This window comes from Amphiprion ocellaris, chromosome 21, assembly GCF_022539595.1.
Source record: "Amphiprion ocellaris isolate individual 3 ecotype Okinawa chromosome 21, ASM2253959v1, whole genome shotgun sequence".
Classification (NCBI taxonomy): Eukaryota; Metazoa; Chordata; class Actinopteri; family Pomacentridae; genus Amphiprion; species Amphiprion ocellaris.
This window is the reverse complement of record NC_072786.1, coordinates 902400-916816: the sequence shown is the minus strand read 5'-3', so window position 1 is coordinate 916816 and position 14417 is coordinate 902400. Positions and strand designations below refer to the sequence as shown.

General features: G+C 41.0%; 1 protein-coding gene across 2 annotated transcripts in view; it reads right to left on the bottom strand.

The window, feature by feature from the left end:
- stab2 (stabilin 2) overlaps positions 1-12179 on the bottom strand; it is a 59392-nt gene extending 47213 nt beyond the window's left edge. Inside the window, exons 1-11 of one of the 2 annotated variants that reach the window (XM_023294606.3) lie at positions 12050-12179; positions 8855-8979; positions 7660-7775; positions 4818-4903; positions 3954-4020; positions 3764-3859; positions 2945-3067; positions 2082-2278; positions 699-826; positions 476-609; positions 200-279 (exon numbers count right to left, since the gene is read on the bottom strand). In XM_023294606.3, the coding sequence (XP_023150374.1) occupies positions 200-279; positions 476-609; positions 699-826; positions 2082-2278; positions 2945-3067; positions 3764-3859; positions 3954-4020; positions 4818-4903; positions 7660-7753 (1005 nt within the window). In that variant the 5' untranslated portion in view covers positions 7754-7775; positions 8855-8979; positions 12050-12179. Of the gene's footprint in view, positions 1-199; positions 280-475; positions 610-698; positions 827-2081; positions 2279-2944; positions 3068-3763; positions 3860-3953; positions 4021-4817; positions 4904-7659; positions 7776-8854; positions 8980-12023 lie in introns of both variants that reach the window. The other variant, XM_023294605.3, reaches the window with a different exon arrangement.
- Positions 12180-14417: the final 2238 nt, after the last annotated feature.

Below are 14417 nucleotides of genomic sequence, written 5' to 3'. Positions count from 1 at the left end.
CTGAAACCTGAAACCAGGAATTGGGAACCAGAAACTCCAAACCTGAAACCTGAAACCTAAACTTGAAATCTGGAACCTGGGACCTCAAACCTGAAACCAGAATCCTTAAACCTGAAACCTAAAATCTAAAACCAGCATTTTGTGTTGTGAAAAGAACTGTTCCAAGATAGAACCTGGTCAGCAGGTCATTGGTTCTCACCGGTGTTCCCCTGAAGCCTTTATTGGTCGGGACAAAAATGGTAAATGGACCCAAGTTCTGCAGAGGCCACGACAGAGAATCTGAAAGCACAGAAAGAGAAACAAAAAAGAACCTGTTTGGTACCTTCAAGAACCATTAAAAAATGGTTCCTTAAGGCACCATAAATTGTGACCCTTAGTAAAAGTAGCTTCATAGTCTACTGTTCTACTTCCAAAAAAAGAACAACAGTAGAAGAGAACAGACATAGTTCCGTCTCTGAATGAACGGTTCTGGTACCGAACAGAGCGATGGCGTTGCTCAGCTGACCGCTCCACTGTCCTCCAGGTTCCGTGTTCAGGTCGATCAGACGCTGCATGATGTTCCCGTAGCACACCTTACCGTTACCAAGGTAACCCTGCAGACAGGTGCACCTGACGAGCAGAACGACAGGTGAGAACAGGTTCTGTAAGGCTCACAGAACACTCAGCAGAGACCGAAAAGAAAATGGTAGATTACTGACTGCACTCGTCCGGGTTTCACAGTGCTGCAGTTGGCGTTCTTGTGGCAGGAATCCGGTTTGCAGGATTCTTTGAGGACGCAGCTTCCGTTAGATAACAAGTCGAAGCCTGGGAGGCACTCACAGTGGGACTGAAACAGAACCACACAGAGAACACAGAACCAGAGTGAAACAGACCCAGACTGAACACAGAACCAGATGAAAACACAGAACCAGAGTGAAACAGAACCACACAGAGAACACAGAACCAGACTGAAAACAGAACCAGACGGCTATCACAGAACCAGATGGAGTACACAGAACCAGACGGAGAACACAGAACCAGACGGCTATCACAGAACCAGATGGAGAACACAGAACCAGACGGAGAACACAGAACCAGACGGAGAACACAGAACCAGACGGCTATCACAGAACCAGATGGAGAACACAGAACCAGACGGAGAACACAGAACCAGATGGAGAACACAGAACCAGATGAAAACACAGAACCAGACAGAGAACATAGAACCAGACTGAAAACACATAACCAAACGGAGAACACAGACCAGATGAAAACAGAACCGGTTTTTGTTCCTGATCTTGATCTCACTCCTGCTCTTGAACCTGATCCTGTTCCTGATCTGGTTTGTGCTCCTGATCCCAGTCCTGTTCCCAATGCTGATCTGGTTCCTGATCTAAATGATGTTCAAGTTCTTGATCCTGGTCCTGTCCCTGATTATGATCTTGGTCTGGTTCTTAATCCTCATCTTGATCCTGACTGTGATTGTGGTTCTAGATGCTATTTAGAGAGTTTTACTGGATTTTAGAAATTGTTAAGAAGGTTCTGAGGACCCGGTAACATTTTAAAACAACTTAAGAGGTTCTATTGGTTCTTTTGGAAATTATTGGGCCCTATAAAGGGTTATACAGAGTTTAAGGGCCATTGAGAAGGTTCTACGTTCCTGGTCAAGTTCTAGATGAACCTAAATGGTTCCAAGGTTATTTTAGTATATTCTGCTGGTCTAGTAATTGGCATTCTACTGGCTTCTAGAGGTCAGTAAGGAGGTTCTAGTGTTCCGATCCACTTCTGTAACAACCTAATAGGATGTAAACATCCTTTGGGAAATATTTAAGTCCTTTGGAGGATTACACTGATTTGTCGGGTCACTTAGAAGGTTCTAGGGTTCTGTTCAAGCTCTAAGGAAAGACAGTCTATACAGTATAAATATCTACCTTCACTTCATTTTTTTACATCTGTAAATAACTTTCTAAACCTGTCTTAATATGGGACATCTGCTGCTGCTAAGCTAATTTAGCCTGCTGTTGTAATCCTGATCTGGTTCCTGGCACTGATCCTGGTCTTGTCATTGATCCAGATCTGGTTCTGGCTCGCTGGAACCGCACCTTCCCCGGTCCGTTGTAGACGCAGCGGGCCGACCGGGCGTCGCAGCCTCCCTGGTTGGTCTGACAGGGATCCACCGCCATGCAGACCCGTCCGTCGCCACTGTAGCCCTGGTTGCAGGTGCACTGGTGCTGATTCGGTCCGGTGTGGACGCAGGTGGCCTGGACATGGCAGACCCGCTGGAGACATGGGTTTATGGCTGACCAGAACACAGGACAGCAGTTTAAAGTCACATTTCAGGTTAAAATCTCCTTTAAGTTCCAGTGCAGCAACCGCCCCAGGTCACCCAGGAGCCGCAGTTGCCCCAGTGGCCCATGATCCCCCAGCAAACTCAGGTGCCCAAGGACCCCCAGCAACCCCATGTGCTGCAGTTCCCCGAGGTCCCCCTGCAACCCAAAGTCCCTCAGCAATCCAAGATCCTATAGGTTCAAAAGGTACCGCAGCAACCCAAGGTCCCCCAGGCTCCATAGGTACCACAGCAACCCAAGGTCCCCCAGGTGCCATAGGTACCGCAGCAACCCAAGATTTCCCAGCAACCCAAGGTGCCCAATCCCTCATAGAAGCCCAAAGTCCCCCACCAACCCAAAGTCCTCCAGCAACACCAGGTGCCCAAATACCAGCTCCAGCGACCTCAGATGGTACACTATCCATTCAAGAAGCCAGGTTACCAGCCCAATGTGCTACGCCAGAAGCCCCATTAGACCAATCAGTCCCTAACCTTAGCAGCTGATCGGGAATAATCTAAGAAATTCAACGTTTATTCAGATTTAACCAAATCTGAGTGTTGGAACAAAACTTTTCTTTCACATTTAAAACAAAAATCAGCTGTAGAGTCATTTAACGTGACAAACAAATAAAAACTTACACAAACACTGATCTCCTGATTTCTGGTATCCAGGTAAACACTGACACACCAGCTGTCCGGTCAGAGCTTCTTCCATACAGCGAGAGTTCTGCTGGCAGCTGAGAGCCGCACAGGCAGGCGACTCTGAAACAGGTGAGAAGGAAACAGGTAAGCAGGAAACAAGTAACATCCAAGAGGAACAAGGACCAGGTAATGTAAGTAAAAGGTAATGGAAACAGAAAACGAGATACAACGTGCAGGTAACACTACAGGTAAGAAGGTAAAAGAATCCAGAAGATCAAACCAAAAGATAACAGGTAAGAATTACAGGTAGAGGTAAAAAGTTGTAAGTAAGAAGCAACAGCAACAAAAAAAGTAATAAAAACTGTTAAAAAATAAGACAGGTAACAAACACAAACAGTGCAGGTACCAGGTAATGACAAAAACCCTACAAGAAACAACCAACAGGTTACAGAACCTGGACAGGTATACAAAAAAACAAAGCAGGTCGCAGGAAGTGGACTGAGGTGAAGGTAAACAGGTACAACACACAGGTAAGATAGTACAGGTAACAAACAATACAGGTATCAGGTGAGATTATAAGTACAGGTGACAACAAGCAATAGGTATATCAGGTAACAAAGTGTTACAGACAGGTAATGGAATCAGAAACAGATACGAAAGACACTACAGGTAACTGAAACAGGTGTCCTCACAGGCAAGAAGACAACAGGTAACGGAATCAGGAAGATAAAGTATAAAGGTAACAGAGAGAAAAACAAACAGAGCAGGTGGAGTTACCTGTTCAGGTAAAGGCTAACAGGGCAGGTAACAGCTCACCTTGTTCACAGGTGGGACCTTTGTATCCGGAGAAACAGGTGCATCGACCGTTACCTGTCAATCCAGAGTCACACAGACCGTGGACGCATAAGCAGACTGCAGAACAGAAGAACAAACGGGTCAGAACCCACCTGTAACAGCTGGAACCAGTTGTGGTTCTACTAGTTACAGGTAACAGATGTGAAGTTACCTGAGCTGCAGGTGGGTCCGTATCGACCAGGTGCACAGTCCTCACAGGCGGTTCCTGCAAAGCCCACCTGAACCACAGACAAACAACATGAGTGCAACCTCGCTTAACGTTCTAGAGTTCTCCAAAGAGTTCTAACAGCTTGTAGAGGTAACTGAGAAGGTGTTCTGGATAAGTTCTAGACAAAGACAGATGGGTCCTGCAGGAGATTCTGCTGGTCCTGCTCGTGGTTCTAGATGCTATTATGATGGTTCTACTGGTTTGTAGAGATTGTTGAGAAGATTCTAGGGACCCGGCAAAGTTCTAAAATAGGTTCCATGGATCCTTTAGGAAATTATTGGGCCCTATCAAGGCTTCTACTGAGTTTAAGGGTCATTAAAGAGGTTCTAGTGTCCTGGTCAAGTTCTAAAGCAACCTAAAAGGTTCTAAGGTTCTTTTTTGGGGATTTTACTGGCTCAGTAGCTGGCGTTCTACTGGTGTTCTACTGGTTTCTCAAGGTCAACAAGAAGGTTCTAGGGTTCCGATCCACATCTGTAATGACCTTGGAGGGTCTATAATTAGGCAATTAGGAGGATTCTACTGACTTGTTGGGTCGCAGAGAAGGTTCTAGGGTTCTGTTCAAGTTCTAAAGAAACCTAGAAGGTATATATGGTACAAATACTGACTTTTATTCAGTTTTTATTTCTGCTTCATTTATTTACGTCTCTAAATAACTTTCTAAATGTGTCTCCAAGCTAAGCTAATTTAGTGTCCAGTTGTAAACAAAAGTGTGTAGTAATGTGTTCAGCTGTGTGACGTCAGCAGCTGTGTGACCTCAGCAGGTGTGTGACGTCAGCAGGTGTGTGATGTCAGCAGGTGTGATGTCACCTGGCAGCTGCAGGTTCCGTTGCCTCCCAGTCCTTCAGAACAGACTCCTTTACCACTGCAGGGTTTGTCGGCCCGATCTGGACACTCTGAAACACATTGAGAGCCGGTTAGCGGAACGTTGCTGCTGCGTTGTTTTTAGGTTCTCTGTGAGGAACCTGCCCCCTCCATTCGTCCTCTTCCTTCCTGCCTCTCATCTCTCTCTTATCTCGTCGTGTCCTCACTTCTGTTTCCTCCTCGTCTTCCTGAACAAACCAACCATCAGGACCTGTCAGAACATCCACATGAACTTTGGTTTACAGTAGAAGCTGCTGGTTTCCATCACAGAGCTGACTGTTAGCACACCGAGCCTCCCAGAAATATGTGTCGACACAACTAAACTGTTTCCTGATGAGTGCATGAGACGTAGAAAAGTGGTGTGAAAGGAACATCTCACTAAGAAAGGAACCTAGATTAGCTACCATGAAACATTTCAAAAGTTAGACCTGGTAAACCTTCATTCTACTCTTTAGCAAACAAACAGCTGCAGATATATTAGATGGGTAATTTTTACGTTATTACACTCTAACAACAAATGGTTAGCATGTTTAACAGTCTGTATCAATCTTTTTAAGTTCTGGCAACTTCTGATGAAATTATGTTCAACCAACAAACTACGGGAAACAGTGCAGTTAAACGTGATTAAACTACCTGGGGAGGGATGACTCAGGGTGCTAAAGGGGATAGAACTGCATTAGAAGGCATCATTCAAGTTGCAAATTTGTATAAAACTACACAGGGAATGAAGATTTAAGGTACTAATGGTGGAAAAACTACATGGGGAAGGATGACTCAAGGTGCTGATGGAGATTAACCTGCCAGGGGAGGGATGAATCAGGCTGTGCAAGGACATTAAACTACCTGAATGAATGAATCAAGCTGGGAGTTGTTGTTAAATTGCTGGATGACGGATGCACCATGGTTTCAACTGTGTCAAAACTGCCTGGAGAAGGACAATTCAAGACATGAATTGTTGTGAAACTGCCTGGGGATGGATCTGACAATGTGCTAATGGTGGTAAAACTACCTGGGGAGAGTTAAATAAAGATAAAACTGTTCTGGGGACACATGAATCAAGGTTTTACTTCTGGCCAAATTGCCTTGGGAGTTAAACTACTTTGGGAGAAATTACTCAAAGCATTAGTTGTTGTAAAACTACCTGGGGAGGGTTAAATGAAGATGGTAATTGCGGTGAAACTTATACATACATGCGTGGAGGTTTGAATTGTGGGGAAACTGCCTGGGAGAGATGATTTAAGGCATCAAAGGTGGTGATATTCAGGTTAGAATAACTACGCTGGACTTTAAGAGCCAAGAACAGGTCCATCTGCTTCTACTGAAGACTTTTCATGAGCTGGATGACTGAGAATCTGACAGTTTTCTGGAGTCTTCAGTTACAAAACCAGCAATAAAACGTGATCCCAGCTGTAAAACCTCAGAACGTGATCCCAGCTGTAAAACCTCAGATTCAGCTCAATGCACAGAGCAGAGCTGGTGAATGCATGATGGATGCATGAATCAGTGTTTTCTCAGATCTGCTTATCTTCTGTTTGGTGTTTTTCTGTGAACATGTGGAAGCCGTCCAGGCCTTCGATCGGACGGCTTTCTGTCCGGCTGTGCAGCTCCACATGCGACCGTCAGCAGATTTGCGTCCTGCTGACTGCGACTCTGCAGGGAGGAAGGAAGTCCTGATTCCTGCATCCTGGTGACTCCGGTCACCTGGAAACCTCCAGCAGTTTGTTCTGGAGGAAGAAGATCCTCTGTGCTGCCTGATAAACTGCTGATCTGCTGCTCTGATATTCAGACACGGAGATGCTAACTAGCCTTGAACTTCTGCACAAGTAACAGAAAACTACCAGACATGTGAAATAAAGTAACTGTAATAAAACCTTCACAAGTCTGACAGCTGTTCGTTATTATTGAGCTGCTTTAATACAAGCTTTTGTTTTTATCTGTACATCCCAACAACAGAAACTGAAGAAAACAGCTTCCTCTGTGATGTTTAGCGATAAATAAATCTTGACGCTACTCAATCATTAAAGCTGTTCGGACTCTAAGAAGAACATTTTTTTTGTCCTGATATCATTACTGCTCTCCAGTCTGATGAGTCGTATTGGAAAAAACACGCCATGTGTTTCCATTTAGCGCTATTCTAATTTGGATTTGATCATCTTGAACACACTGCTGTGAAAAAAATCAGTTCAAAGGGTTAAATTGATGATTTGATGCAGGAGAGAAAAATGAATCCACACAATTCTGATCTAGTTCTTATATGATATAAACCTCGCTGTGATGCAACAAACCTGGATGATCTAGAATAGCATAGCATAGCTTAGCAAAGGACAGTATAGCATAGAATAGCATCGCATAGTATTGGATGGTCGTATAGTTAAGCATAATATAGCATAGCATAGCATGGTATAGGACAGAATGGTGTAGTAAAGCTTAATATACCATAATATAGCATAGCACAACATAGTATAGCATAGCATAGCATACCATAATATAGTATAGCATAGCATAGCTTAACATTTGCTGTGTTACCACCAACAATACAAACCTGGATGATCTTACAGAATGGTCTGATTCTGTCCTTTGATTTATCAGTTTTTGTCTCACTGTGTAAATGTTCCACCAGAACATTCCCTGTCTCTATTTTGTGGTAAATATATTGATTAGCTCCACCCAGGTCGACTGTGATTGGTTTAAAGAGGCACAAACAGCCTGAGTGTTCCCTCTGCTGTAGGTCATTGATGATGAGGTGCAGCAGAACGTTCTACATGTTCTGCTATGTTCTGGTACTGACCCATGCAGTCTGGACCCCAGTATCCTGGACAGCAGCTCTGCACTTCCTGTTCCTTGTAGCACTCGAAGGAGCAGCCGCTGAGGGCCAGTTGCATGCTGGGAGTTTTGATGTAGTACCTGCAGCAGAGCAGCTCAGTGTAAATATTCATAAAGTTTCCAAACTGAACCTTCACCATCACATCTGCTCTCATAGAAATAAACCAATAATAACCAATAATAAGTCTGGTGTAAAACTCTGAGTTTTTTAAGTTATATAGTGTAGGGTAGCATAGCATAGCATAGCGTAGCATAGAGTAGCATAGCATAACATACTACAGCATATCATAGTACAGCATTGTAATATATAGCATAATATAGCATAGCATAGCATAGTATAGCATCATATAGTAAAGTGTAAGATAATATAGTATAGTATAGCATAGTATAGTATCATATAGCGTAGCATCACATAGCATCATATAGCATAGTTTAATTTAGCATAGCATCATCTAGTATAGTATAGCTTAGCACAGCATCATATAGCATAGCTTAGCATAGCATCATATAGCATAGCATATCATAGCATCATATAGTGCAGCACAGCATAGCATTGCATCATATAGTGTAGCATAGCATAGCATCATATAGCATAGCATAACAGTAAAAGTGTCTAATTTTTGTTGTTTTACGTCTCTGGTCATTTTTCTACAACTCAGTGGATCGTCCTGCCTGATGACATTAAGAACTGTACTTCTATCAGCAGTTTTAAAAGCAAACTGAAAACTTGCTTAAGAACTCAGAACTGCAACCATTAATGTCTTTTTAATTGGTATTTGTGTGTGACTGTGTGTACGTGTGCTTTTAAGAGTGTGTGTGTGTAATGTTTTGTTTCACTGTCACGTACTTTTTTTTGCAACATTTTAATGTTTTGATGTTTTTATTGTGACCTGCCAAGGGACTGCAGATTGGAAATTAGCTTAAAGCTAACTCTGGTGCAATACATCAAATGGAAACATGTTTAATATTGTACATGGTCCCTTTTTAAATAAACTGATATTAATAATAATTTTGTGTTTATTTTAAGTCTCATTTTTTTCATTTTCTGTCTCGATTTGCTCCTTTAGTGTCACTCAGTGATAGCACCCTGAAAGTGTTGCGTTGTGTTGTTATGTTTTTATTGTGTTGTGTTATTATGTCGTTGTTGTCGTATTTCTTACTTGCAGTCGTGGGCAGCAGACTGAGGCGTGGCTTTGAATCCTGCTGGACAGGGGAACAACACACTGATGCTGCAGGAGTGACAGGAAGTCCGAGTCCTCAGAACCGTAGAGTTGGAGCAGAAGTTCTAGAAGGAACCAACATCAGTGAGAACCTTCAGCGGTTCCATCCAGCAGAACCGCTGCTTTACGGAGACCACACATTTTCTCTTTTCCTGTTTGACCAGTTTGGAATCGTTTTATTTTTCTGTCAGTCAGTTTTACAGTTTAAATCAGATTTTCTCTTTGCTTTTTTAAAGATATTCCATTTATGTGACTAAATGTGACCTAAACTTCACATTTTACTCGGATTTATTTAGAATTAAAAATGGATTTTAAACGTTTTCATATTATATTTGTTGTTTTCTGATTGTTTTCATTATATTTCGCTGTATTTTCTTTTGTCTCTGCTTTTTTTGGTGTCATATTTTACAATTTCTTTAAATCAGTTTTTCTGCTTTACTGTTTGAGATGTTATTTATTTATTTGTTTGTTTGTTTGTTTGTTTATTTATTTATTTACTTATTCATATTCATCTTATAACATGTTCAGCTCTTTAAAGGTTTAAATGGACTCTAAAAATAAACTTATTTATTTACAGTTTAATTATAAATGCCGATAACCTGCTTCTATGTTAAACACTAAACTGTGCTATAAAAACAAAGTTTATTATTATTATTCTTTAGGGATTTTTAAAAATCAAATAAAGTAGTAAACCAAATAAAAAAATACAAATATTTCAATTTAATTAAAAGTCTTTTTAAAGTACAGTTCCACAGGTAGATTTCATGCTATTCACTGTTTCTATTTCTTCATAAATAAAATTTTAAAAAATCCACAAAAAAATCAAGACAATTTTTCTCTAAATCAGCCACTAGCAAAATTAAAGAGCTTTTTTTTTTAAAAAAAAAAATTTCGTTTCCTTCCAGACCATAATAATCTTTAAAATCCATCCCAGTATTTAAACGTTCTGAACTTCTGTTTGTCCTGCAGCAGCGTAAACAGGAAACAGAGGAATGACTTTAATGACGGCTGCTGTTATCTGATGCTTCTGATCCACCCAGGAAACGCTCAGAGAACGTCCAGAGAACCCTGACAGAATGTCCAGAGAACACTCAGAGAACCAGCAGAGCGTTCGGCTGTGAAACCTGCAGAGGAACGTTTAAGTGTTGGAACCAAAAACTGAAGAAACTTTAACTCTTGATCTGCAGCTTTCAGCTCGTCTCCCTTATTAATTTATTTGTTTATTTACTTACTTATTTATTTTGCTATTTACTTAGTAATGCATTTATTTATTTACTTATTTGGTGATTTAACTAAACGGACTGAAAAATGGTTTAGAAGCTGCAGATCAAAGAGAGAAAAATCAGATAATTTAATGAAATTTTTCTTTTTTTTTTCCTTTTTTTTGTCTGCATTTATTCTCATTGTTTAACGCCACAAAAGAGGTGTCAGCATTATATGAGATTGATGCATATTTTAGTCTTGCAGCCAAATATTTTAATATTTAGTGCATGTGTGTGACCATCACCAGCCCTCCCTGAAAGCTAAGCAGATATTCTTTATTAGAATTCCCTATTATGAGCCAGGGAGGGCAGTGCTACACCTCAGTGATGTGTGGGGGAAACAAAGACTGGACAGGACGAACAGGACGAACAGAGATAGAAACTAACAGGCGTTGCTATTGCAATTAAAGATTGTAAGGTGGTGTGTTATTCCCAACTACTAACTGCCCATCAATAAAACAGAAAGAAAGAAAAAAGAAATTTAAAAAAAAAAAAAAAAGAAATTTTTCTGTGACTGATTCAAAATTGACCGAGACACAAAATAAAGAAATAAAATATTAATTTGTACGTTAACTATAAAAAAAACACATAAAAATACAGATAATATCCAGGAGATAAAGTCCAGGAGAAAACGACCAAAACCATAAATAAAGTTCTCAAGAAAAATCCATATTTTAGAAAACGTTTCACCAGAAATCATTTTTAAAAATATTTAAATCAGTGACAAACATCTTACAGATATTTGTTGTTTCATGAAGGAAAGATTGTGAATATTTAAATATTTTTAACTGTTATTTTACAAATTTTCCCTGTTTTAGGTTCTGTTTAGGTTTTTAGGTTCTTTAAGGAACCATTTAGTTCTTTGTGGTTCCACCTAGTTCTATTTTGACAAGAGGACTTAATTAATTTTTAAGCAAAAAAAAATTTAAAAAAAAAAAAATGAAGTGTAGGAATTAACAGCATTTCTGGGTTCCCTCCATTAGCAGGGATGAGAATGACAAATGGAAAAAAACTTGGAAAATGTCTGCCGAAGGCAGAACTTGATTCATATTTAAGGTCATTTTTATGCAAACAAAAGTCAAATGTAAGAATTTGCAGCATTTCTGGGTTCCTTTCATTAGAACACATCTGATATTTTAGGTTCTCAGTCAGACAGAACATGTTCTAAGATGCCAGTTTGGGATGTGAGAACCTGAGAAGAACATTTCTTACAGTTTTCATCTGGAATAAAACTCAGTTCAGCTGCTGTTGTTTTCTGCCACCAAACCAAAGAACTCTAACAAAGAACCTTTAAGGAACCACTTAAATCAGGTGAAGAACATCTCCTAAATGAAGAGTTTCTGCAGAACCAGAGAACCTTCTGAGGAACCGTTTAGAACGTTACAGGACAGCGTTAACGAGGAATCTCAGCAGGTTGAATTTTAGCTCATTAATCTTGGAAAGTTCTGTTTTCTTAAAAGTAGTTTAAAAAGTTTAAATCTGGAGCTAAAGACAGAAAGAACAGCTGGAGAACCAGCAGCTGGAGAACCAGCAGCTGGAGAACCAGCAGCTGGAGAACCAGCAGCTGGAGAACCAGCAGCTGGAGAACCAGCAGCTGGAGAACCAGCATATTATTCTACCTGAGAACCAGCAGCTGGAGAACCAGCAGCTGGAGAACCAGCAGCTGGAGAACCAGCAGCTGGAGAACCAGCAGCTGGAGAACCAGCAGCTGGAGAACCAGCAGCTGGAGAACCAGCAGCTGGAGAACCAGCATATTATTCTACCTGAGAACCAGCAGCTGGAGAACCAGCAGCTGGAGAACCAGCAGCTGGAGAACCAGCAGCTGGAGAACCAGCATATTATTCTACCTGAGAACCAGCAGCAGACGTCTGACCTTCAGTGATCAGCAGCAGAGGAACCAGCAGCAGATGATGAAGCTTCATGGTGGTCGTCTGTCCCAGTTCTCCTCCCAGTCGGTTCTTTTCAGGGTCTGAGCCTCCCGTTGCCCCTCCTCTTTATCTTCCTCCTCCTCTTCCTCTTGTGTTTCCTGAAAACCAGAATCAGAGAGAACTGCTGAGTCGTGGTTTCTGTCGGCAGCTTTCAGGAACGTCGTGTTGAAAAAGTTTTTTTTACAGAATTTATCTCAAAGTTCTCACAAATATGAGACAAGTTAAAGCTCTGCAGCCGAACCGAGAAGATCAATGATTGAACAAATCAATAATCTATCAATAAAACCTGATTAATTCTCTCATTAAGCAGCTTAAAGGTTCTCAGGGTCTTTAAAGAACAAACATTAAAACAATCAATTGATCTATAGATTTATTGGTAATCAGGTTTCAGTGTTTTCTGATCAGCTTCAGGATTATTGGTGATCAATACTGTGTGATCAGCATCCGTTACCATGGAGACGGAGCCCCAGTCTGGTTCTGGAGTTGAATGGCAGGAAATCCTGGACAGTAAATAAGAAGCTTTTCTGCTGAGTCATCAAATGCTGAGAGAGCAGGAAACATGCTGACTCAGTACATCTGAGACCCCAGGACCAGGACCTGAAGCTCAGACCAGGACCAGGACCAGAGGCTGACACCAGGACCAGGACTTAAACCAGAACCACAAGCCTAAACCACACACTACACTGTAAAAACTGAAACAGTAATATATTCATTTTATTTGGTGAAACATTTTTACACTTAAAAAAAACTGAGCAAATTTTAAAACTGTGAAATCTTTTAAATATAATTTAGGAATCTGAGTAAATGTAATAAAAAATTCAAGCAGCTCAGTACGACTACATTTAGAAGCATTACATATAAAATTAAGCAGATAAATTAAAAGCCTAAGTGAATGTAACAGCAGTCAGAACCACTGAAAAGACTCAGTAAATACAACTGGAACGCTCAGTAGATATGACTGAAAATTAGGCTTTTATTCCACAAAACTAATGTGATCTATGGACTAAATGTCTTAAGTGAATTTATGTATTTAATATATACTATATTTACTATTTACCTGTACTTAAATGACACCAAATAATATACATAAAACAATCACACGTGTTAACAGTGCAAACACTAAACGTTTATTTGCTCAGAACTGACTAGTGGAACACATGAAATGTCACCTATAGTCAACCTGGTTTACTTTACAGATCACATGTGTAACGACATCAAGGTCAAGGTCAAAGTACTTTATTAATCCCGGGGGAAATTACAACAGTCTGTTGCTCACATCCACACAGACACAGAACAAGAACAAGGATAAAAGATAGAGTCCACATTTAAAAAATGCAATAAATAAATAAATAATTAAAACAACACTGAAATGTGCAAGTTATCAGACACAGCAAAACAACGCTCAGGACATCTCCAGCACTCCTCTCCTGCTCCTACCTGAAAGGGCTGCATTATTCAGCCTGATGGCACGTTGGACAAAAGAGTTCTTCAGTCTCTCAGTGGAGCACCTCAGTGACAGGAGTCTGGAGCTCATGGTGCTCCTCTGATGGGAGAAGACCGAATTCAGGGGGTGGCTCTCATTGGACAGGATGGCCCTGATTTTAGAGAGTGTCCTCTGCTCCAGCACCTTCTCCACAGAGTCCAGACTCAGTCCAACCACAGAGCAAGCTTTACGTATTAGCCTGTTCAGCCTCTGGATGTCCTTCCTCTTAGCGCTGCCCCCCCCAGCACACAACAGCATAAAAGAGGACACTGGACACAATGGATTGATAGAACAGTATGAAAACAGTGAAGCTAATAGTAGCCAGCGGCATCTAAAACATGCTTGTGCTTGAAGAGCAGCAGGCTGAACGGAGCTCTGCACACAGCTAGAATACAGTAGGAACAGTGACAGCTGGCATCAGCAATAACTACCTACTGCTAACCAGCCTCCTGGCAATAAGTGGCCAGGCCTAAACCACTGTGCTAAAACAAAGAGGACATTTCTACATTCTGATGCAAGTGTAGGAATGGATCACTGATTGAAAAACATCTTTCTGCCAAGTACTGAGGATAATCGTTTCATCCATCATTGGGGGAAAAAATTATCCTCTTCTATTTTATGATGAATGTAATTGATTAACATCCCAAATTACTCACTGTGCTGTTGATTTGCCTGTTTGTGACCTTGTCTTACAGGTGTTTGTTATTACCTGAGTTAAAACTTGCAACACTTTTAGGAATTCAGAAAAGTGAACTAACCTCAAACTCCTTGATCAAGGCACTTGCATCGTCTCCCAGATGACCAACGAGACACTGGATGATGATCTCTCC